This window comes from Nipponia nippon, unplaced genomic scaffold (assembly GCF_047370975.1).
Source record: "Nipponia nippon isolate SJK-2023a ecotype South Korea unplaced genomic scaffold, ASM4737097v1 scaffold_15, whole genome shotgun sequence".
Taxonomy (NCBI): domain Eukaryota; kingdom Metazoa; phylum Chordata; class Aves; order Pelecaniformes; family Threskiornithidae; genus Nipponia; species Nipponia nippon.
This window is the reverse complement of record NW_028262331.1, coordinates 3,406,545-3,431,998: the sequence shown is the minus strand read 5'-3', so window position 1 is coordinate 3,431,998 and position 25,454 is coordinate 3,406,545. Positions and strand designations below refer to the sequence as shown.

The following is a 25,454-nucleotide window of genomic DNA, read 5'->3' as shown; positions in this document are numbered from 1 at the left end:
TTAGTCATCTTGTAACCACAATGGGTAAACATTATTCCGCATAAAGCATGACTTAAGCTAACTCTCTGACTTCAGTTAACTCCTAAACTTTATTCAGCTCCATAGCTCATGTGGCTGGATCAGGTGGTAGAGGGATACAGAAGAGTGGGAAGAATCTTGTCCTGGAGAAATACCAGATTTCCACTCTTCTGAGGACCCACATGGTAGCAAATGAGCCATGGCAAGGATGGTCTGAGCAATGGGAAGCAGCTGCCATGTATGAGTCTCAAAATAAACGGTGACCTGATGCTGTGTAACCAAAAGGCTACATCTGCATGAAATGGCCAGTATGGGCGGTGTGTGCAGTAAGGTACCGCTGGAAGATGATGGCATGCAGGTATGGAGTGATGCCTTCCACTAAAAATGCCATCTAAGCAGCAAAGGGAGCTGATACTGATTTAGAAAATAGTTATGGCTGCTTAGAAAGATTCGGTGGCCCTCATGCTATAGCCCTTCACCAGAGGTTGTGCCTTTCCCCGCACAGGATCTGAAAAAAGGAACCACCCAAGTGTCGCAGGGGGAAATCTTCTGGTTTAGGGTAAGGTGGTGATCAAAGTGGGTGGTGGCTTTTTTTGTCTTTTGGAGTGTTTTGGTGGGGTTTTTTTGTTGTGTTTTTTTTTTTTTTTTTTTTTTCTTCCTTTTGCTAGGCCACTGCAGAATGCCTCTGTCTTGTTTCCCACCATGTAAATCATGAGAACAGTTAATGTCCAGCCAAACACTGGCAAGGAACCGCCGAGAGCCACAACATCTTGAATCAGTCGGACCGTTTGCTCAGGGGACGCTGGTCAGCGTTCGCAGATGGGCGTTTGTTTTGCTCAGTCCATAGCATCAACAGCGATGGTACGGGAGCAGCCAAAGTGCCTCCTGCAGGGCCCTTTCCCAGCAGACAGCTTCTGAGCTTTATTCCCTGGTTTGATTTATTTCTATTTATTGCAGCTGGGAGGAAGCTGAATGCTTTCAACTAAGTGTGCTTCTGTTTCCTTTATAAATGAGATTTACTTGTAATCGTGGTGTTTGGTGGTTCCTCTTGACCAACTCTCAACACGCTGTGAATGTTTCGGAAATAATATTGACAGTTTTGTATATATCACAAGGGTCCTACACACACTATAAACAAAATGTTGAGAGTTAGAAAAATGGTAGTTTGACTTTAAAACTGGCTATTTCTAACAGCACTCAAGTTTTTTGATTTGGAACAAATTTTGGTATGCAGCAGTTCCCTTTGAATGGAAATTTTTCTATCCACACTTACCACATTGAACCTAAATTCAAAGGAAAACACCAGTGATGCCAACCGAACCATTTGCCTGGTTGTGCCCAGGGAAACAGATCTCACGGGTGGTATCGATTACACTGAGCACCTTTGGGGAACAGCAACAACCTAACCTGCAGCAACAGGGAAATTATTTTGTGGTGAAGTTCTTCATTAAGCCAAAAGCAGGCTTTCTGCTGGCAGGAGGCTCTTGCCTCCAGTGTTGCTTCTGGAGAACCTGGGAGGAGCTCTGGGCGTTAAACCTGGCTGATTTGTTTGCAGAAAGGGAAGGCAGGCGGCAGGGCTGCCCAGCCAAGGCCTCCGAAGGGCCGGCTGGGCAGAGCGGGCCGGGCATCATCGAGCCGCACCGCCGCAGGGTGGAAGCAGCCGCCGACCCCCACACGCGGCGGTGTTTTCGGGGCTGGGAGCAGGGAGGGAAGCGGCGGTGGGCGGCCTCCCCCCCGCACGGCCATCTTCCGCCCGGGCCCCCTCGCCCGAGCGGCCCGCACCGCTCTCGCCTCGCTCGGCCCAGGGCTCCGGCCGCCCCTCCCCGCGCGGGGCACGGCGGGAGCCGCAGTCCGCCGCCCTCCCCTCGCCCCGGCCCGGCCGCCCCCGCCGGACTACAGCTCCCGGCGACCCCCGCGGCGGGCGCGCATGCGCGGCCGGGGCTCCTGGAACAAAAAAACCTCCCCCCTCCCCTCCCCGGAGCGGCGCTGGGCTCAGCCCGAGACCGGGAGGGGAAACGCGGGGCCGTGTGGCGGCCGGGCCCATCGCCCGCCAGCCGCTGAGAGGCCGCGGGGGAAACCGCCTCCCGCCAGCGGGGCTCCTCCTCCTCGCCTCCAGCCAGCAGCACCGGGCTGTCGGCGCCCGGCGGCGGGTGAGTGGGAGGGCGGGATGGGGCCTCGCCGGGGCGGGGGGACGGGACCGTTATCCCGCGGCTCCCTGAGGGGAGCCCTCCTCCTCCCTCTCCCTCGGAGCGCGGGGGGGTCTGGGGGGGGCCCCACATCCCAGCCGGCCCCGGGGGGGTGGGAGCGCCTGCCGCCGCTCAGCGGGCTTCGGGGCTCCGGCGGGGCGGCTCGGCTCTTCGCGCCCCTCCGCGCCGCCCCCGCCGCTTCCTGCCCGGTCCTGAGGGGGGGCGCCCCCTCCCCGGGGCTCCGCGCCCTTCACCGCCCCCTCCCCCGGGAGCCCGGCTGCCGGGAGGAGGGGGCGCTGCCACCCCGCCGCCGCCTCCCATTGGCTGGCGGGGCGGCGCGCACGTGCCGGAGCCCTGCGTGTGACGGCGGCGATTGGGCGCGGGCGGGAAGGGGCGGGGCGGGGCGTGCAGAGGAGCTGAGGTGGGGGGGCCCCCGCGCCCGGTGGGGCCCGGGCCGTGGCGGGGCCCGGCTCCCTCCCCCGCCGCGGAGCCGGGCAGCCCTCGGGGACGGCGGAGAGGGTGGGGGTGCATCGCGACTGTGAGCACGGGTGCGGCCTCGGCCCCTCCTCTGGGACAGCACGGACCGGTGTAGGCCGGGGCCCCAGCACCGGGGAGGCAGTGCTCAGGCGGCTCAGGTGAGGAGGAGATGCAGCTACATATAGCGTGCGGAATGATTTTTATTTATTTTTTTCTTAAAATCTAGAGGCGTTTAGATTTTTTTTTTTTTCCCCCTCTATATCCGAGGCGACTCAACTGTGAATTCAGTCTGGCACCTCAGTTTCACCCTGCAGGTGGCAAATGCGGGCTCTGGTCGGCTGTCGAGGGAGCGGATTGCCTGGGGAAGGGCGTTAGGGCAGGAGCGCTGGGCAGAGGCCCGGCAGCGTGCTGCTGCAGAGCGCTTTGCTCGAGGCAGGGCTCCGGCAAAGGTGGGTTTGTGTGCAGCGACGCGGCCAGCGGCAGAGACCTTCCCTAGCCAGCAACGAAGAGTTGTTACAGAAGTCTGGCAACCTGATGTTTAAGGGAGGTCGACATAAAATCATACACCTGTCTGGGTGTTTAACATTACCTGCCTCTCTTGGATTCATGACAGTGTTTTTAATTAACATAATGTTTTGGGTATCGCCTGTTGTGTTTCCAGTTCTTCATTTGCAGGCTTCTTTTGCCAGAGGTTTGGTTGTGTAAGTTGCTTGAGAGAAACATCCGCACGGTGATTGTTTAATGAGTGCAACCATCCCCGTGTAAGCTAATCATGTAGCTTGAATTGTTGTCAGTGTGTACAAATCTTTGGATTAATATCTCACAATAAGCAGCAACTTTTAGGCTGTGTTTTTAAATATACCTAATATCTATTTCTGCTTGTCTAACTTGAACTCTGCAATTAAAATAACAAAACTTTATAAAACATTTAAAAAAAAAAAAAGAACAAAAAGAAAAGCTTGTAAATCCATTAGGTAAATTAGATGGCATAGAAGTTTGTCCCCTATACAGCCTGGTAAGAGGCTACTGGCAGCCCTTTGTCTTATCCGTCAGGACACAAGAACCTTTTCAAAGAAGTTTGGTTGAAACTTGTGTTCCTCTGGAAAGACTGTGAATTTGTAATTTTCTGACAAAAAGTCACCGACACATTCGCAAACTCTTGCTCGTGGAATTGACTTTTATTTCTGGTCTCGGATCCTGACTGGAGAGAGACTTCTAATAGGATGCACATAAATGCTTCAATTCAAGGGAGAACATGTGTAATTGACTCCATGGAAATCAGTGTTCTGGTGAATTCGGTTAAATACAGTAATAGGAATATGGGAGAAAGATGCAGAGGGAATTAAATGACCAAACAGAGGGAACTGATTGCTGCTGAAGAGTGATGGGGTGATTAGTCTTCCAGGTTTTGCAGAGCGCCCTGATGTGTGGACACGGGCAGTTCACTGCATGAAGCTACCATGCAAAGGTGTGCGCTTCAGATACCGGCTGTATGCTGACTGGATGATTTTTTTTCAAGGTGTTAAAATGCTCCTGGGTGTTTAGTGTCAGTTTAGCTTTTTGTGGGAACTTCAGAGGATTTAAAGGGGTTTTGTTTACTCTTAAATCGATTTGAACCTTTTGTTTCCAAGTGACCATTGCAGTATGACATACAAATCCTGTCATGGTTTAACCCCAGCTGGTGACTGAGCACCACCCAGCCGCTCACTCACTCCCCCCAGCCTGGTGGGATGGGGGAGAGAATTGGAAGTGTAAAAGTGAGAAAAAACTCATGGGTTGAGGTAAGAACAGCTTAATAATTGAAATAAAATATTGTAATAATAATAATAATAAAATAATACACAAAGCAAGTGATGCACAATACAATTGCTCACCACCTACTGACCAATGCCCAGCCTGTCCCCAAGCAGTGGCCCCCAGCCAGCTTTCCCCCAGTTTCTATACGGAGCATGACGTGATATGGTATGGCATAGCCCCTTGGCCAGTTGGGGTCAGCTGTCCTGGCTGTGCCCCCTCCCAGCCTCTTGAGCAGCCCCAGCCTCCTCAGTCGGTCGAGCATAAGAAGCTGAAAAGTCCTTGATTTAGTGTAAGCACTACTTAGCAACAACTGAAACATCGGTGTGTTGTCAACATTATTTTCATCCTAAATCCAAACCACAGCACTGTACCAGCTACAAGAAGGAAAATTAACTCTATCCCAGCCGAAAGCGGGACAAATCCAAAGGACCAGCTTGCACTAGCAAGGAGAACAATTTCTCACTCTGGAAAAAGTGCCAGCACCAATTTTGTTATAATTAAATAAATACCAGTTGAGTTTAGACTAATTCACTTCTTAAATGTTATGTGTAAATGTTGATGAACACACAGAACTAAAGTAATTGTTATTTAACATCATCGTCATGTCGACTAAGTAAATACAGTTATGCTGGTAAAGATAGAAATTATCAGATGGTCAGGACTGCTGTGATTAATATTTCATTTTGTTTACATGGTTTCACTGTAACTCACGAATGCGTAGGTGCTACAGTAGGACACTGCGTACTTAAAAACTAAGCGAGTTGTCCCCTGAGCCTGTCTGGCTTTAATACAGAAATGGAGTTTTACACTAATGGTTTCTTAACTACTCCAAACCAGGTAATATGTTCACTTTTATATAATTGCCTGTGAGGTATATAGTTAGATACTGTATTTTCATTTTATCTAAATTTTCGTGATTATATGTTGGTCTATATTGGAATCTTTAGAAATAGTGAAGTCAAAATTAAATATCTCTTTGCAAACATGATTATGCAGACTTATGAATGAGAGAAATCAGAGGTGCTTTTCAAATAACAGTTGCTGGAATTGCGTTTTACTTTTTTGATGGTTCTTAAGAGTAGCAGAGATAGTTCCCATCTAGGCTGGCTAAAGAGTCACCGCATGTTGCCAAGTATCATAAAAGTACCTAGAAAAATGGTAATTGATTATTACTGGTTTTAGGGGGGGTATTGCAGCTGTGTAATGAACCATGCCCCCCCCCCACCCCCACCCCCAGCAAAATGCTGCTGGTTTGGTGTGACTTTGTGCTGTCTCGGTGCTATCGGGTGTGCTGAGCACCAGGTGTTTCCCCTCTGAGCTTTGTTTGTTAGGGGCCCTTGTTCTCTTTCCCGACTGCCTTTGGTTGCTGACCTTCTGCTCGGCTGCCCTCGGAGGAAAAAAAAGGAAAGCTTACATCAGTGAGCACTACAGTAGGGATTTGGGGCAGTGTGTTAGTTTACAGCGAGATTCTATTTCTGAGCGGCATCATTCTGTGAATCGTTTCATTAATTGGAGTGGGATGTGGTGCTGTAAGTAGCGTTGCTGGTGTGTTCTGTTGGGGTAAGCCCTAATGTCAAACACTTGGTGCTGTGTCTTGTTGATTCTGCTGCTGCGAGTTAAATCCCTGCGGTGGGAGTTGGATTGAAATGGCGACAGCAAATGTCCCAGCTGCCGTGTTTAATGGGTCACTGTTGCTGCGCTCGTAATGGTGTCGGGTGTGAACGGCAAGAGCGTGCTTACCAGGGATCCTGCTCCTCGGGTGAAACTGGTGAGTGCCATGTCTGTATTCCTGGTGTCTCAGACTAGAAAGCAATATAGCTTAAGGTTAGGGAGATAAACATACTTAATTTTTAGTGAGCAAAGGAGCAAGAAGGTTGACTTTAATAGCGATGTGCACTTTTCCTGAATCAGCTGCTCTGCTGCGCCAGATAAGAGGCTGGGAAAAAAAGGCAAGAGAGATACTTCAGGGAGTACGTGTGGAGGGGAGAGGTGCAGAGCCTCCCTGGTACATTAAGTCTTCTTCAGGATTACTCTGCTGTCCTTGAGAGTGAGTTTTATTAATTTGAGGGGGGGGGAGGGTAATAGCCTGGGTTCAGTCTTAGCTAAGAGCTGACCATGCATATGTACACAACACTGCTCTCTAGCCAATGAGTCAAGGTTTGTACCTCCAAGGGAGCCAACTTCTGTCTGGAAGAGCTGACAGTAAGCCAGAAGAGAGAAACCCAGATGGGTTTGAGTTGACTAAATGCCCTCTGGTATCTCCATATGGTCTCTCCTTCCTGTTCCTGATGTCGCGAAGCTTCACCCTCTTGTTTTTGGTGTAGGCTGTAAGCAGACTCAAACTCTGCCAGGCCTGCCTCTGCCTCTCTGCTTTGCATTGAGCTGGCTCTGAACATCTGGAGCTGCTTTTGCTTGGTGTGGTCCAGCCGTGTTGGTGTTTCAGAACAGGCTTGTCCTCCGCAGAGGTAACATGGATGTTGCTCATCCGAATTGATTCATAATCCACATGCACCAGATGCAGATGGTGAAGAACTGGCAATGTTTTTGTGAAGGAACTCCCAGATCCTTTGCTTCTATTTCTCTTGGGCGATGGCTGATGAAAATATTCCCTTTCAAAAAATAGTTGCATGTATCTGAAGGTAAGGGTGTCACACAGTCAGAGCACCCTCGCTGTTAAGCTTATTGTGTTTCCGCTATGTGTGAGCAGTCTAGTGGTTGGAAGGAGCTGCAAATTTTTGGTTATAGAGTAATAGTACAATTTTGAGATGATCAATGACATGTCATAACAAGGAAAATAGATCATCCTAACAGGATTGCGTAGGTCAGCTATGAACAGATGCTGGAGGGTGAAGGTGAGAATCTCCTAACCCTGTGTGCATTGCGGCTAGGGTGGATGTGTTACAGAAGATCAGAAAAAACGGTGGTGGTAGGTTGGCATCCCAACAGAGTTTCTATGCTAGGTTAGCTAAGAACCGTCAGACTTAACTTCCTCTGAAACATGGGATCACTGAACCAAATTGTCGGAAAAATAACACAGATTTTTAGCCAAGATCTGTTTAAAAAGATTCATTTGCACTTAACAGCTTGTGAGTATTAATCTCTACAGTTTGGAAAGAACCAACTTCTGTCCTTTGTCAGGAGGCCAATATTTGGGCAGAGTTAAATATGCTGAAATTGTGTCTTGGCCGAGAAGGCAAAGAAGCCAAGGGGTGAAAGCTGTAACAGCCAAGCAGCAGTCTAGCTTTGTTAATTTTTTTTAATGGTATATTTTTTATGTTCCTTCTTGTTCCAGCTTTGTAATGAAGTGTGTGTGTCCTGGTTTTGGCTGGGATAGAGTTAATTTTCCTCCTAGTAGCTGGTATAGTGCTGTGTTTTGGATTTAGGATGAGAATAATGTGATAACACACTGATGTTTTAGTTGTTGCTAACCAGTGTTTATAATAAGTCAAGGACTTTTCAGCTTCCCATGCTCTGCCAGGGGAGGAGGTGCACAAGAAGCTGGGAGGAGGCACAGCCAGGACAGCTGACCCAGACTGGCCAAGGGGCTATTCCATACCATATGGCGTCGTGCCCAGTATAGAAACTGGGGGAGCTGGCCGAGGACAGTGATCACTGCTCGGGAACTGGCTGGGCATCGGTCAGCGAGTGGTGAGCGGTTGCATCACTTCTTTTTCCTGGGTTTTGTTTCTCTCTCTTTTGTTGTTTTCCTTTTCATTACTATTATTATTATATTTCAGTTATTAAACTGTTCTTATCTCAACCCACAAATTTTCTCACTTTACCCTTCCAATTCTCTCCCCCATCCCGCTGGGGGGGAGTGAGTGAGCGGCTGTGTGGGGCTTAGCTGCCAGCTGGCATTAAACCACGACAGTGTGCTTTTGTACTCTGCTAGAGTAAGTTTTTTTCCCCAAATATCGAAAGTGGCCCATGGGGATATAGCAGGAGCTGGACTTCTTTCCCCTAGGGAGCAGCAGATCTTCAGTGGTGTGTAAGGATGAGCTCACACACTCTAGCTGTATTTTGGGGTTCTTGGGAGTTATGGTCTTTCCCCATTGGTGTGGCAGGATTTGTTTTGTAATGCTAGGTGAGGCGTTAGTGGAGAGCAGTATCCTTTGGCATCCATGGCTGCTTTTCTGGAGAGCAGCGGCAACGGATAGATGTATCATTTTGGGAATACCCGCTTGCATTACTTCTGGTGAAGGGTAAAAACATGTTGCTATTGCTTATTAAGACTCTTTTCTAAGAAACACGTATTTCTTCATTTTTTCCCCTGATTTTCCTTATGCATTCTTTATATCCTTAAATAACAGTTTTTCTTCATAAAGCTTAATTGGTGTTTTGCTTTTGCTTTTTGTGTGTCTGACAAGCAACTACTAGAGAGAGTATCTGTTACTGGTGGGTTTATCAAGATTGGCCTGTCTGCCCCTGTATGAGTACAGGGAAGGTGGAAAGTAACTGCGTCTTGTGGTTTTATTCTCTCTTGACTTGAGTATTTCTATTTTTTGGTTCTTAAAAGTAGAAGCCAGCAAGAAACATGTGGAGTGAGATACACGTTGGTTTGATTTGGCTTCTTGAAAAGCTACTGGTTTTAGTCTTTGTTTTTTTCCTTGTAAAAGCAAAACCCAGAGTTTTTTCAGCTCTGTATGGTGGTGAACTCTTTGTCAGGTAGTGTGCTGGTTTTGGCAGGGATAGAGTTAATTTTCTTCATAGCAGCTGCTATGGGGCTATGTTTTGGATTTTTGCTGAAGACAGTGTTGATAAGGCAGGGATGCTTTCCTTACTGCTGAGCAGTGCTGACACAGAGTCAAGGCCTTTTCTGCCTCTCCCCCCACCCCACCAGCGAGTGGGCTGGGGGTGCACAAGGAGCTGGGGGGGGACACGGCCGGGACAGCTGACCCCAGCTGACCCAAGGGCTGTCCCACACCGTATGACATCATGCTCAGCGTATAAAGCTGGGGGAAGAAGAAGGAAGGGGGGAATGTTTGCAGTGGTGGCGTTTGTCTTCCCAAGTCACCGTTACGCGTGATGGAGCCCTGCTTTCCTGGAGATGGCTGCACACCTGCCTGCCGAGGGGAAGGAGTGAATGAATGCCTTGTCTTGCTTTGCGTGTGTGCACTTCCTTTATTATTCCTATTAAACTTCCTTTATCTCAGCCCATGAGTTTTCTCACTTTCCTCTTTCCCCCATCCCACTGGGGGGGAGTGAGCGAGCGGCTGTGTGGGTCTTAGTTGCCGGCTGGGGTTAAACCGCAGGCAGGAATGGCTAAGTGCTGCATCCTCGGTACTCTACTGGTGTATTTTGCAAGGCTTTGTTCATTGTTACAAGCCTTTACTTGGGCAAAGGCTCATCTTGACACAGTTAAACTGAAGGATTTATAGGTAATTATAACTAATAATAACTGATCTGGAAGTTCTTTTTTAGCAATATGTGATTACGATTAATAGATATATCATAAGTGGTACTCTGGCAGCCAGCTTATAATTGTTCAAAGGATGGTTTTTAAATTGGCCTTTTTGTGTAGCATGTTGGTAATGGGTAAGGTGTTACGCTTTTTTCAAGGCTTTGCACTGGGGATTTATGTTGGGCAATGGTGTTGTCACGCACTTTCTAGGGACTGGATCTTGGAAAAGAAGCCAGGTTCATTAGATCTACTGAACCATAGCCTACTCTTTCTAATAATAAACATTGTCCCAGTGGTATAGATGAGGATAGCGGAGAAAACTGTTGTTTGAAAGGGAAAAACTGGTGAAATGTGGGGAAAAAAAATCTTTCATGTGTGACTTGCTGTCAAGTGGGTAGGAAGAAATATTCTTGTGCTGCCATGGTGCAACAGGCTGTCTCTTGAATCTACATTAAACACTGATCTGGCACCACGCGAACTGGTTAAGGAATGGATATCCTAAAAATACAAGGCACTGTGACTTCATACTTTGGATAGACTCTTCCAAATGTTTCTAGAAGAGTAGTCCAATGATAACCTATCCCAATTCCTGATCCAGATGTGATTGCAAGATACTGAGGCTGTGGCCTCATGTGCAGCAGCAAGATAGCTTAGGATGTGCCGTCCTCTCCATTGAGCCAGGACGGCTGTTGGTGGGGCTGTGCAGTGAATCGAACTGGGACTCGGTCCAGTGGAGCGCTTCTCCTCCCAGAGCTCCCTGACTTGATTCACTGTGTGCCTGTGGATCAGACACCACCTTCCAGGGACAGGAGCAATTCTGCATGGGGGAGACAGCCTGAGCTGGCAGTTCTGTGATGTGCTTGTGCATCCACAGCCTTCAAATGATCGCTAGAATTTCCTTGGTCTTTTTTCTGCACAAGGTACCTCTGCAAAATAGAAAATACGTTTACTCTTGTTTTTACACAGCCTGATTTTTCACCTAGAATGGGGTAGGCGCATATGTTCGTGCTACTGCTAGCTTGGGAGGTGTTGAACTGATGCAGAAGAGCTGCATTGGACAGTGAGTAGAGACATGGGAGAAAGGGGAAGTGTGTAGTTATGTTCTATTTCATTTGTAATATTGGATTGTTAAGATACCATTTTAAAAAGTCTAAAAGCTATCATGTTTAAAATCACTGCCAGCATCCCAACCCTAAAGGAGTTCCGAAAATGAGCCTGAGAACTCTATTATGTATCAAAAATCATGTCTCATTGAAGATTGATATATTTACGTCACATCATAATCTCCTTTTTCCCTCTGATATTCCACAAGCAGTAAGTAAGGTGCCCCTCTTCCTCTGGAGGATAACCCCATCAGCCTCTGCCTCCCCAGCTGACCCTCTCTCAGGTCACTGAAGCAATCAACATCATTCAACAGTTGTTATTCCTTTATATTCACTCTTGAATCAAGTTTAGCTCCTTTTCCAGACCTGACAAAGGACCTGTTTGCCTGCTCCTCAGTGTAGCAGGTGCTGGTGTTCAAACCTCTCATTACCTGCATCCTCAAACAGCTGCTGACTATGCCACTGCCAGTTTATCCATAATACAGTTTTTAAGTTGTTTAAACCTTGCTGGCCTGTGTCTGGAGAGCCAGAAGGCTGCTGGATGTCTGTTGTGAGCTTGCAGTGTTGCTAGCTGTTTGGTTTTTTTTTCCCCCTCTGCTCCAATTTGTAGTCTGAAGTGCTCCAAGTCCTATCAAAAGAACAATGCAGTGCCTTTTTTTCCAATGTAAGCGTGTATTATCCCATGCAATAGTTATTTGTGCTGCCCTGACTTGTCTGCACATCTAATAGGATACACGTCACCTTTGAAAACTTGAGCCACGTCGTGTGTCCAGGTTCTACAGGATCAGCAAGCTGTCTCATCGAGCCCTTGTGAAATGTCTCATTTATCTGAGCTGTCTTGACTTGAGGTGATTTTTCTCAAGACTTGCACATGGAGTTGTAGCAGCTAAATCTCTACCAGTTCTCTCCTCCTTCAGGCATGTCAGGTTATTGCTTTAGATATGTGTAAACATAAGTTGCAACACTCCAATAGAAAAATGTGCTCTCAGCAGCTGCTGAAACTTCATTCTCAGTATATTCGTTCTTGTATAGACAGTTTTGCCAGCAGAAGCATAAACAACTCCTGATTATTACTTATGTCTTAAATAGTGAAAGTCTTCTGAATGACATAGAGAAAATAGGTTTAAATCTCTTTTTTGTGTCGCTGCTGACATTCAGTTTTAAATTTTAGCGCCTTATTTGGGACTACTTAGCTTTGGAGTTAGTCCTACAACTGAAGAATATGGGAATAAAAGTGTTACGGTCTGGTTACTGATACTGCGGTCTCTGAGGCCATGATTTTGCAGCAGAGTGGTGGTGGTTTGTTTTGAGCTAGGCCACGGTAATTACAGGAAGGATTGTTCTGATAGTTGTGTCATAACTATGATTTGCCATTTCTGTATGTTAATGCCAGTGTTTTTTTCTGTGTTTATCTAGACTTTCTGTGTTTATCTAGAGTTACAAACATGCTTAGAAAGAAAAACCGATGTAAATTCAGCTCATCAATTAATATGCGTATTTCTAGGCACAAAGGGTTTGTGGTCTAGTCATGGCACACCATTTTAACTTTTGAATGTTTAGCTTCAGCTTTGGGTGAAACAGCAGGAAGCATGAAAGAATGGAAGAGCGAGCGCTTCCTCCTGTTAATTTACCTGTATATTTGCTTGCTTGTGTGTGTGGTGGGGTATGTTCTGGGTTTTTGAATTTTTTTTCTTTGCTTGTGTAAGAGAGGTTTTAGTTTTCTTGCACTGTTGTGTGGATCTGAACAAGGGTTTTTTTATTTCATCTTATAGGAGGAAAATGGCCCAAACTACCGCACCAGCAACGTCTGTCCATGATGAGGACTCCTCTGAAAGCAGAATGGTGGTTACATTCCTCATGTCAGCACTTGAGTCAATGGTTAGTAGAGAAGTTAACCAGCTGCGTCATAACTCTCTTGGCATGTGCAGGATTACACCGATATATTGCTTCCTGCTGGGGAGCAGGAAAGGTGTAATGTTATATCTTTACCTTATTGCATACTGTCCAACCAGCTGTAACTCTGTCTCTTTGCTTGTGGAAAGTCATGCTAACAGTCTTCTTAACAGTTACCGTTTCTTGTTGTGGTGCGGTTGTTTTAAAAATTTTGTCAAACAAATGGGAAATATTTCTTGATTGCTCAGGTAGAGCATGGGTGAAAGGCAAGAGTACGTTCTGGTCTTTGTCATCTGTAACATAGAGTGAAGAAATGGTCTTGAGGCTAAGGCCGCCTCCTCGGCTGCTGTACCAATTCAACAAAACTTGTTCAGAAAATACTTTTTTTTTTTTTTTAAGTTGGCATGTCGCCTGTTTTGTAGAGGTTATTTTATCATTGTGTGATGGGGTTTAAAGTTGGCCAGGGCTCTGAATAGAAATGCCTGTTGCATTTCCTTAAAGTTGAAGCACTGTCAAAGATTTCGTTCTTTAAAATTGTTTTCTTAAATGGTAAGCAAGAACAGAAATTTTCTTTTTAGTAATGAAACTTTGAATGGGATGGTTATAAGATAATTGATTACAAGCCTTTTTTCCCAATGGGTATATTTGGTTCCTAAAGGCTTTGTGTCACTTATTCCTCTCATGCTGCGGTTGGTGTCTTTATAGGTTGCAGCAAACTCTGATCTGAGTTCCTAGGAGAAACTGACTTTCTGCGATCGCTTCTTGATGATCTCACTAATTTTCTTAGGATCTTTGCCCTGTCCTTGCGCCTCAGGCTTCCTGCCTTACTTCTTTGCTAGAAATTTCTCCCAGCAGAACACATGTAGGTCTTCACAGGGAAGGTGCAATCCTTCCGCTCAGGAGGAATTCACCTGAGCCTCAGCACAGCAGGTAGGACAAGGCAGACTGCAGGCAGCCTTCCTGCTTGCAGCCACACCTTTCTGAACAGAACATGATGTGTGGTAAGTGTGCTGTGAATGAACAAAACTCCTATACGCTCTGTTGAAAGTTGGAGTAGGACACTCAATATGATTATCTAACAGGGAAGTGATAATTTCACATGGATTGATGTCATAAATCATTTTAATTAAAACCAGTGCAATCTCTGAGTCTAGACAAGGCCTTAATTTCACTAATGCATCTACAATGCTTTTAAGATTCCTGATGAAAAGTGCTCCAGATGTATAAATTATCCTTTGCTAATGGCTGATGTTACGTTACTCGCAGTACCTTCTGAAGGGTGGATGCTGGCAGCAGAAGTAATAACTGTTTTACATGATACCACATACATTTCTATTAACTGTACTCTTAACTATGGTAATAAAAGCTTTTTGTTTTTCTCTTTATAGTGTAAAGAACTTGCCAAGTCCAAGGCAGAAGTTGCCTGTATCGCTGTGTATGAAACAGATGTGTTTGTAGTTGGAACTGAGAGAGGAAGATCCTTTGTCAATTCCAGGAAAGATTTTCAGAAGGACTTTGTTAAATACTGTAAGTTTCAATGTTATATTTTTGCATTTCACAAGCTGCTTAATGTGTATTGCATAATACTAATAACTTTGGGGAACAAAATTCTGTATATCATGGCTACATGCTATAATCACGTTGGCTATGGCAAAACCAGCTGTTTAAGAACCTAAAAATGACCAGTAACAGTGGTCTTGTTTGGAGTGTTATTTCAGCTATGGCTGGAAATGTTAATTTTTCCTTAGATAATGTGACAAACCAGTACAATAAGAAGTATTAGACTGTCTACCCTCAAAACACATCCTGCATTTCCTAGTGCATGTTAGTTTTCCTTTGTATTCCCTCCTCCAAGTCTTTTTTCCACTCGTGAAGGCTGGGTGGGACATTGAACAGGTAGTGGACTACTTCTGTCAGCTCAGATGATCCTGGTTCTTCAGATCACTTCATGCCTTGTTAAAGCAGATGCACATTTTTGACAAGATATTATTTTTGATGTAGCTTTTTTGTATCACTGTTATTTAGTAGGCAGAAATACATATCTATACCATAATGACTTAAAATGACATCTGCATTACTCCTTTAAGTACATCTAGGGTGTGTTTTTTGGTTAATTTCACTTCTGTAGTAAAACAGTGGCACTGTTGTGTTCATAAAACATGATCCATTGAGTACAGGACAGTATTTTTAGGAGTTAGGTTTCAAAGATTCAGTGACTCTTTGTGGGAGCATTGATGTGCTCATTTAGGAAAATGGTGTTGATGGATACTGCTTAATCAATAACGAAATGTACATTTACCTGCCTAGGGAAAGGGAGAAGATGCAGGTCAAGAGCAGGGTATGAGAGAAGAATCATTCTTGGGGGGCAGTTTAAAAGCAACAGCTATAAAATGTTCCGGCTTGACTAATTAAATACTGCTTGGAAAGCAACTGTGTTTAATCTGTAACAGAAACATTTGCTCCTAAAAATGCTTTTGCTGCTAGCTAAAATTCTCCTGGAGGTTTTGTCTTGAGGTCATTTGTTCGTGGCGGGGCTCTGGATTTTTGCCACTGTCCTACTTGCTTGGACAGTGACTTTCTGTGCGCTTGAGTATATTTACTCTAAGGAAAGTCACCACAATGTTGCATTGTAGCAGATAACTGATATCAAAATGCAGAATTACGACATTACGACCTCACTGAGGAATCGAGTAGAAGATGGATCTATTCCTTCTTTCTTTTTTACAGGGGCAGTCTTCTGATACTGGTGTTTATGAAAACTGTTAGCTGAATAATGGGGGGCAGTTCAGTTTTTCACCTGATTTCTTGTTTTTTGTTACTGTTCCTTAAAGGGCTTCCCTGAGGTCCTAGATACTTTGTTTTAATGCCCATAAAGTGGTATCATGGGCTCTGATATACTGGAGACTCTGTATACTGGGCACATCTATTGGTAGGGAGTCTGAAATAATTGGGATTTGATGTTTGATCTCCCTGGCTAGATCTCTGTTTCTGGTTCTGTACCATGGGAAGCACTGGCTTCTCATCCATGCTTGTGTTCGACTGTATCAGATTTGGTTTCTATAGGTAACGTGCATGTGTTTAAATCTTACATTAGTTCTGATAATTCTGATACTTTGCTTTATTCTGGTTACAAGATACTCGTTCTTGGGCAGTGTTTTTGTACTGTCAGGCCAACAAGATTAAACAATATCCACTTTGAAAACAGTGTTTTCCTTATGCGTCTTGCAGAACATCGTGGTATAGATCTGTATGAACAAAGCCAACTAACTTCAGTCATTGCTTTCGTAGTTTCACTAAGTGCATATCCCCCATACTTTCTGGGGAGTTTTGATGCTGGAGGTATTCTCCTTTTGCTGACAAAGGCATTGGTAATTCTAGAAAACTTCACTTCAGAACACCGATTTTCAGGAATAATGGCATTACATATAGCCAGCAATGCTGATTCCATCACTGCCTTTGACAACTTTGAAGTCTTGATGAAGTTTGTAGTGTAGTATCTTTTGATTTAAAACTTAGAACTGTGGAGGCAACGGCTCCTTTCCCCTCACACCTTGTTTCTTCAGTTAAATATGAAAGCTAGCAAAAGTTAGTTGTAATTTTAGTAGGTGTTTTGGAAAAATCCAGACAGGCCACAGTTCTGTGATTTTTAATAAGTTAGAGTTGGGCCCTTCTTTTTGCCTTATGATTAATAAAGGCTTCCAAGAGATTCTTACATTGCTGTTAGAATTAAACCTTTAAAAATTCATCTGTGATGTCAGTCTCTGGAACACGTGGTGCTGACGATATTGAGAATTAGCTCTCCGCTTGTGTGGGTCTTTTCATTTTTCCTTAAGTATGGAAACAGAAGTATAGTTACTAAGCATTCCTCTGGTTATGTCTGACTCTGTGTTGTGACTAGCCAGCATGTGTCTCCAGTCTTTACTTCCACTTTTCCCACAGCTCCTTTGTGTAGTCTGGGTAAATATGAAGAGTTTTTCAGAACTTGGAGGGCTGAGGCTTCAGACCCACTACTTATTTTTAGTAATGAATATAATTTAGTGGGCTAAATTGGTGAAATGTGTATATGAGGTTTATGAAGGAAGCAGCATGTACACTTTCTAGCAGTATAGGACTGATAAAAATAACAGCGGTTCAGTGAAAGCGGCACTGGAGTTTGGTTTCCTGTGGCTTTCATTCATAACGACTTTCACCCACGTGGGTTTCCTAATGCCTAGCTGCAGGGGAAGGAAGAGCCCTGTGCATGTCTCATGTACCTTGCTACCTTAAGAAAATGCGTTAGAAACAAATGAGAGCAATGCTTTTTTTAATGTTAGTATGTCTTGTGTAGTGAGTGTTGAAGAACCAGTCAACAGGCATTCATTATTTAAAATTGGGTCAAATAATATATTCTTCTGAACTGTGCTTAATTAAGATGGCCGTAAGCCCTGTGTTACAGCGAAATGGTGTGTTTCAGTCAATAAAGAACTGCATGTGCTTGTACGCATAACACGTAACTTAGGTAACCTACAGTGTCAGTTATTCTCAACCTGTGTACGTTTGTATTGTACATAAAAAGAGTATATCCTTTGAGTGCCTGCTCATATTCAGAATATGGACAAGCATGGTCCACTTGTGCACGGTAAGCAATCAACATCATACACGTCTTGCCCTACCAGTACCTCTTTGTTTTAGTTGCTGTTCCGTGCTGAAGTGTGTTGTGTGGTCCTCAGTTCCTCACGGATGACCTCAGCAAGATGAAGTGCCTCCTTGCTCTCTGGATTGCTGTGGAGTTGTGGATTATCATCCATCCTGAACAGGAGACTTATTCCTGGGGTGTCTCAAGAATGCTGTTCCCTTCATGTGTTCATCTTTGTGGTCTTGGCAGTTTCCCTTGAGGTTTGGTCACGGTTTGGTATCAGCTCTGTGGAATTCATTCTCATTTGAATGTCACTGGAGGTGGTTTATAAAACAAAGAGACAAAAACTCAGAAGAGGCATCATCATCCCCAGGTTGTATTTGCCTGTCAGAAGTGAACTTTCAAAGAGCTTCCTGACTCAGAAACACCTTTTTGGTCATCTGCTCTGGACTGTGAAAGAGATTTACCCAGCACTGTGTGTTCCATCCCATCTGCCAAGGAGCTGATTGTTCTCCAAGAATCCCAGTTGCCTCTCCTAGCATTTCCACTGGTACCGGCTGTTGCGCCATCGGTATGTAGGTCGCACAGAAGCGTAATCCTGCTAGTTCTGCAACTTTCTGTCAGCTCTCCCAGTCATGCTGCTTTTTCCTTCTTTGGTGCCAGGGCTCTGGGCTCACTTGCCTGAGGTGGGGCCATCTTTCATCTGCAGATGCTTCATCTTGGATGATAGGTCCTTTATTTTTAGGAGCCTTCGTTTTCCTTCTGGTGGCCTCAGGTTTCCGTGCGGATCTTAACAATGCATCTGATATGGGCCAGAGTTTGGCTTCAAGTCCTGCTGGAGACTTTGGCCCAGCATCTTTCGCTCTTCTTACCTGTACCTCCATGTCCATCCAGCCACAGATTGCAAGAACTCCTTGGAGTAGGAATGCTCAGAATCCGAGTGTTTTTAGTGGGCACAGCTGTTCCTCCTGTTCGTGATGAACGAATGGCACACGATGCTCCAAAGACCTTATGGGAAAGATTGCTCAGCTTTGAATCCTCGGCATCTTTGGTATGTGGGTTACTGTTCCCTTTCGGATATCTTCCATCATCTTGCAGGCAAGTAAAATGACTCTTCCCATAAACTAGGCTACTGTGGACCTGCTTGAAGATTTGCGGCTAGGCTTCTGTCTCACTGAATCCTTCTGGCCTTTGAGCAAATAGAAGTATCTGGTTTTCTGGGGAATTCTTCTTCTGACATTGTGCTCCCTTATCTCTTTGACTCTGTAACTAATGTAATGCTTCAGCAGTTTAGAGGGGGGTGGAAAAAGCAAACAAAAACAGAAACCTGAAAGGCTGGATCTTACTGGTTTAAAAAACAAAACAAACTCAAAACTGGCAAGTCTCTAACTGGATTGGCAACTGTTCGACTACATTGGCCCACTCTAATTTCCATCTGAATAACTGAAATAGGCATTTCTGGGCTTGTAGTAGCTTGTCCCTGTAGTCTAGAGAGAATTAAGCATCTCTGGCTGAAGTTATACCATGTCTAGGGTCTTGCTATGGTAGATGCTGGCTTCCTGCTCCATAGCTGTCATTATAGCTATGCAGTGACTGTCCTCACTTCAGGTTTTGGCTTCCACAGAAGCTGCTGTTCACTGTGCAGGATCTCTTCTCTGTGGAAAATGAGCTTTTTAGCTTAATATCGAAGAAGGTTTCAAATGCACATAAAAACTCTGGAGCAATCCTTCGGCCTTTAAGGATGTGCAAATGGGATTCTGAGTGGTCAGTCTGTACATCACACCTACACTGGAGAGCATCGGTCTTCTTCATCCCTAGCTGTTCATCCCCATAGGCTGAAGGATGCCTGTGTGGGATTAAAGCAAATCTGTTACTGCCTAGACCTTGTTTTCCAGGCAGTGTCTTCCCAGCTATGCCAAAGAGGTACAACTCGCTTCTTCTGCCTTTGCTTTCTGTGTTCCCTTCAGTGGCAGAATTTTGCTAGGCTGGGCGCTGTCTGTGCTGGACACCAGAGATGGAAAGTGTCATGACTCTCAGCTTTCCCCTCTTTGCTTGCTTTCCTGACCTGTTTCTAGGGATTCTCCTCATGAAACCTTATTCTTGCTGTTCTCTGAGTGACAGAAATAGTCTGTTCTTACATTAAATGTTAATGTTTAAACCGTAGTTTGCACAGGACGAAGCTACTCAGATGTTCCAAGTGTCTGTCTCGTGTCCCTAGCTGTGATACTGCAGCACAGCAAAAGTGCTGTCAGTGAACATGGTGCTGGGCTTGGGGATGTTTGGTAGTATTACATACACGGCACTGAGATCCTGGACAGCTGGAAGGCAATCTGAATGCTCTGGATACACTTTCAGCAGAAGCGATGGCTTTGCTCACTTCAAGAGATCTCACCAGCAGTGAGTAGGAGCTCTGTGGTTGCTGTCTGCATGAGGACTTCCCTACAGAGGAATTTGTGGCACTGGCTGGAGTCATCCCCTATGGAGAAGTGCATACGGACAGTACAGCCCTAAAGTCCAGCTGTTCGAAGGCAGCAGCTTCCTTTTGGTGTTTGTTTGCCTGTCATTATCTGTCTTAGGTTGTTTCCTTACTGACAAGAGGTAGATGCATTCCAAATTGCCTAATAAGTTTTTTTCAAACTAGAAGTATTTTGTGAAATAGAATAGTGAATATTTCTCTTGCAATTGAGGTAAATTGAGGTAAAGTATGTTAATATTCTGCATTGTATCACCACAGGTGCAATTAGTCCCAATATTGGCAATAATTGGAAATACATGACTTTGGTATTTTTTAACCAAAGCTCAGTAAAGTGTATAGCATATTGGTATAAATATAAATTTTAACATGCTGAAGCTCTGATTGGCATGTCTTGCTGCTTTCTTTCATTTTTCTAATGGTTTAGGCTATTTACATGTTTGATCCCATCTGTGTATCGTCTATGTACTTTCACTATAAGCAATGCTGAACAGACTGTGATATTGCAGGCCTGAGAGCATCATGCACAGATCTTGTGTTTAGAAGATGATAGGTGGGAGTCAAGCTACAGTAGTGTGAATACTTCATTAATTCAGTAGCTCTGGGTTAATTTTAGACTTGTGCTTAAAAATGTCTTTGATTAAATCTGCTGAGATAGCCCCTGACTCTGCGGCTTGCTAGTTAGTGTGTGTACTGTACTGCTAGCCTGGACGCAGTCCTTTTGTGGTACTTTATTTGGATGCTCCAGTAATGATGTAAATAAAGTATTAATACAGTTGATTTGCTTCTTCCTTACTATTGTGATTACATCTGATTATATTCGGTATATCTTATTTGTCATGCCTTTAGTAATTCAGAAGCAGTGTCTAGATGGGGTGTTTAGCTTTTCAGCTCTAAAGCGGAATGTCTCAGACTTGAAATTGAGTGCAGACTGAATCCCCTGACCTGCATGAAAGCAGCCTAATACCTTTTCAGTATTACTCTAATAACAGAGGTTATTAGGAGTCTAACTGCAATTATTTGTATTTGTTTGTCCTCGTTATAATATCTAAAGGACAATCTTCATCATCATCTTTGTCTCTGATTATGTGCTATGGTATTATAGTGAAAATACCATTCTGTAACTAGCTGACATCTTCTTATGTTGCTCAGAGGCTAATCCCTTGATGCTAATGCAGCTAGTTGAAAAATACCAGTTCTTTTTGATGATGATGATGTGCTAGTGTGGAAACTGGTTTCCCACAGTCATTTTCTTTGGCCCTAAACTATTCTGTGGCCAGCTGAGACTTCTGTGGCTTTTGCTGCTCCTGAAGCTACAGAATGTTTTGGAAGAGAAAGGAGTCATTAAATCGTAGACATAAATAGTAAATGAAAGAAAAACAATAAAAGCCAGGCGGAGGATTAATCCTGACAAAACACTCAGAGTTGCATGCATGCCATTACTAATCTGTTACCTATTTTAAATGCAATGGGGGGCTGTATCTATGATTCCTTCCTTAGCTTTGGTCTTCCAGTGCACTTCAAAATGGATACACTTCACACAACGTGTAGCAGGAAAAAAGGATGTTGGAATAGTTGTTTTTTAAAGCTGTGACTGTCAGGATGCTTTCTGTTGCTAAGCCAGAGCTGTTTTACACCTCCATAACTCTCGACATCTTTTTTCATGCCAAATTTCCTTCCAGCTATTTGGGAGTGGCCTCTTTAAAACAACCTCTGCTAAATGCTTATTCTGTTTGTGTATCTGCTGGAACAGGCTCTTCCCAGTCACTTTTAATGGGAACTTACTCAACTGTGGCTCTCAGTTGTGTTCCTGAATTTTCACTTCCCTTTTTGCAGCAGGTGACTTGGAATCATTCGCACTTCTGCAAATTGTAAGACCAGAAGAGATGGATGGCTGCTCCTGGCCACACTGACTGTAGCCCATCACCATTTCCCAGACTAATCGTGCTGGCAAACAGAACGTATTTACTCCTCCCATGTCTGTCACTTCGCACTTAAGACCTTGCATCTCTGCTAGTGGAAGGGATCACGTGAGTGTTCCCTTGTCCGTTTTGCATTACGTGAGCTGGATTGCATCATGCCTGTTTAGTGATGTGTTAATGCTAACCTGGCCAGCTCCACCTGGGGTTGATTAAGGAGCAGTTTCATAATCCTTTTGGCTTGGGAGAGTTGTGGGCATGGTAACTGCTGCCTTCCTCTTGTGTATCTCCTTTCCTGTTCTTCTGCAGCTCTCTATGCAAGATGGGCTTCTGCATTTGTGCCCAGACCTCTGTATGACTGTAAAACCATAGCACTGTGATTTAGTTCTGGGGGTCCCCATCTCCCTGGGACGCTACAAAGATGTCTGCGGTGCCCTGACTGCTAAAGCTTATGGGGTATCTTTGTGTATTTAATAAAAAGCGTGAAGCGTCAGATGTTGCTGCTAGAAAGCTAGGACGCTTTTGCTGCATACACTGTGACTGCCTCCAGCACTCTGGGCTTCTGCTTTTCCAGTCTCTTAAAGTATTTACATTGTACTCTGTTTATTGGATGCACTAGTTCATATTTTGCATCTGTTTCTGCCCCACCCATAGTTTTTGAGGGAGTTTTTCTGTTGTGGTTGTAACTGCCTGATAAATTAACTGAACGGTGTTCATTCTTGGAACCCCTGAGAGCGTTTTTTTTTTATTTAAGTTTCAATCACTTTCTATTTTGTATTTGCAGAATGTAGCTATGGGTTAAAGCATCTACCCTTAAAGACTTCATCAGTTTATTCCTAATAAATCATGTGCTTAGGGATTAGTTTAAAGATAACATTCCTAGCACTTGCCAAACAGTTGCAGTTACAAGTAATAACAATAAAATCCAAAGCAATCAGCCCTGTCTTTCTTACTGAGAGCTGCTTTTTTTTGCCATTGCTGTCACCATTTGAGCTTACTTAAATGGCTCAGCTTACAGTCCCCTTCTGCGTAACCATTTGAAATGCAAATAGTGTAATTTTTGAACTGTCCCATGCTGGATATTTCTCACATATTAATACGTGTTCATTAGCTGAACTCCACATTAATAGCCTAGATCTTTGTGAAAGATACGGAACTATTTCTCCTATCTTTTAGCTTTAACTTGTGGCCTGCTATACTCTTCCTTTTCTCTCCTACCCTTCTTCTTCCCTTCTTTTTTCCCCAACTTCCCAGGCTGGTGAAAGGGCTTTACGGGAAGCGGGTGATGGCCAGCCCTGGCTAGCCATGCATTTTTGATGGTCTCCTTTGCAGCCCTTTCTCACGGTATTAAGGATGAATTAATCTGTTTTTCTTAAGTTTTACATTACTGGCAGTTTCCCTTGTTCTAGAAGTCAGTTTACCCCTTTTCCCAAGTTGTCAAATGAAAAGAAAAATGCATTTTCAAAACTTCTGTTACATAGTTAGACACAAGTTATTTTTGAAGAGTTTTTTCTGCCTCCCTTCCTCAGGGGTGCTTCCTTTGCTTCCATTGTCTGCCCCTCTGGCTCCATAGATGTGTCAGGAACAGAGACTCTTGCAGGTCGTGTGCCAGTACGGATGCGTTTTCTTTCCAGCACCTTTAGCTGTGCCCTGCCTAGCTCAGAGCTCTGTGCTATTTTTCTGGGTTTATTTCAGATTTGGGTAACTGGCCTCTTCTACAGCCTTATTAGAGCTAGGTTGCTTGGCTTGATTGTCAGAAACTTTTCATGTTCTGTCTCTGCCTAGCCAGTTAAGGGGTATGAAGCTAACAGCTAGTTTAAAAAACTTGCTAAGAAAGTTCAGTCACATTTCAGTGGAGACCACCCGTCTCGTTCCCGCAGAGTCACAAACAAACAGAAAATTACTGTAGATAGCTGATCTTTTTGAAATTCCCTGGCTCCTAAATTCTGCCTTGGGTGATTTGCTTTTCTTGTGGTTTAAGTGATCCTTTCATAATCGTAAAATGATTTTTCTTTAATTTGAGGTTATCGTCCAATTTCCTGAACTGTAAAACTGGATGGCCTTAAAAAGCTCACAGATGAACTGGGTGGATACATTATAAAACAAAGCAAAATGCTTTTAGCCACGCACACATTTACTTTCTCTCTTTCATTGCTCGTAGTTATTTTCAGAAAGTAATTTTCCTTAAGCACAAATGATAAAATATATGTACATGAGTGTTGTCACAAAATAATTTTTGCCCTTAAGTTGCCTCTTGGAGTGTCTGTGCAGGGGTAACTTTCATACTCTTATCATCACTTCTTGACTTTCTCTACCTGGGGGATTCAGAACCACCTGATTAAAAACCTTCTGATGTTGTAAGATGCCTTATATCCCGTGGGACTGACAGCTCTTTTGCTAGAGGAGTGTTGAGCTCCCTCAGCTTCAGATACTGAATCCTACCACCTTTTCTGTGTTGTTTGTGTAGCATCTCATCTTCAGGTCACATTTTTGAGGAAATTTCAGTGAAGTAAACTGTTTATCTGCTAAAGCTTGATTTGTGTTTCTTCGGTGAGATGTGGTCCGTGCTGGCTTGGTCAGTTGTCTGCAGTGTGACGTGCTCTGCTCCGCAGGAGAAACGCAGCCTGCCTCCTCCAAACAGCAGCTTTCCCTTTCCTTCCGAGTAAGGTGCTCTGAAGACAAGAGGCTCTTCATGGCCTATTTTAGTCTGCTGCATTCAGACTACGCTTTAGTGGACCTTCAGAATAAGTGTTTTGTCACACTGCTGAGCTGTAACTCTCTTCATCAATTCGTAAGCATAACAGCATCTATTTAAGGCAGGAGCTGGAGAGTCTGCCCATACAGAGGCCAGGGTGTAACTATCTAATTGCTGCCATGCAACAAGAAAAAATTGCCAAATTAAAATCTGGTTGTTTCAAGTATTCCATTTTTTATTCCATCACAAAATTTTTTGTAAGTGGGCTTTTTATATATTAAAGCAGTCTATTCATTTTATAGTATATTCATTTTATAAGGATGGTGACAGCTGGGAGATTCCTTTTCCAGCCGAGTGGTAGGCTGGACTGTCAATCCCAGTCTGCTGCTGATCAGAACAGGTAAGAGGAAAGGTTCTGAATAACCGCAACACCTGGATAGTACAAGAAGAGATGAGACACTCAACCATATATGGACTCAGTGCAAAATGAGGATTGTTAGGCATTGGTTCACTGTAACCCTGCTGAACCCGGAATTACTTTTGCAGAGTAACTGGACTAATCCTGCAGTATACTCCCAGATGTGCAGAATGCAGTTCTTGTAACATATAACCATTTCTCACCCTTCCTGAGCCATTTACCCTGTAATACAGCCCCCCATCCCTCTTCCCCGCCAAGTCTTGTTACACATGCCGCAGGCATCCCCTGGCCCATACGTAGCCTGCACCCTCCTGGGTTCTCTAGTAATTGTGGCGAGAGCTTCGGCAGAGCCTCTAAGTCGTGTAGCCTCCAGCAAGTGGGGATGTGTCCCTCAGTGCTGCCAGGAGGAGACGAATGGCTGCTAGGTTTGATCAGTTGTGCGGAGCTCTTGCAAATCTT

General features: G+C 44.5%; 1 protein-coding gene and 1 long non-coding RNA gene across 14 annotated transcripts in view; both read left to right on the top strand.

Moving 5' to 3' along the window:
- The first annotated feature begins 1,968 nt into the window (after nucleotides 1-1,968).
- The window catches only part of GTF2I (general transcription factor IIi), a 79,076-nt gene continuing 55,590 nt past the window's right edge, over nucleotides 1,969-25,454 (top strand). For 11 of the 13 annotated variants that reach the window (XR_015703409.1, XR_015703410.1, XR_015703412.1 and 8 more), the window contains exons 1-3: nucleotides 1,969-2,168; nucleotides 12,755-12,860; nucleotides 14,264-14,402. Coding sequence is in view for 10 of the 13 variants with exons in the window: in XM_087751466.1 (XP_087607592.1) it covers nucleotides 12,762-12,860; nucleotides 14,264-14,402 (238 nt within the window). In the remaining 3 variants the exon portion in view is untranslated. Of the gene's footprint in view, nucleotides 2,169-2,642; nucleotides 2,840-7,994; nucleotides 8,127-12,754; nucleotides 12,861-14,263; nucleotides 14,403-25,454 lie in introns of those variants that run through there. The other 2 variants (XM_087751462.1, XM_087751463.1) reach the window with 2 other exon arrangements.
- LOC148056288 (uncharacterized) lies at nucleotides 17,566-21,926 on the top strand. Its single transcript, XR_015703413.1, has 3 exons — nucleotides 17,566-18,061; nucleotides 18,385-18,541; nucleotides 21,800-21,926. It is a non-coding gene; the product is annotated as an uncharacterized LOC148056288 (long non-coding RNA).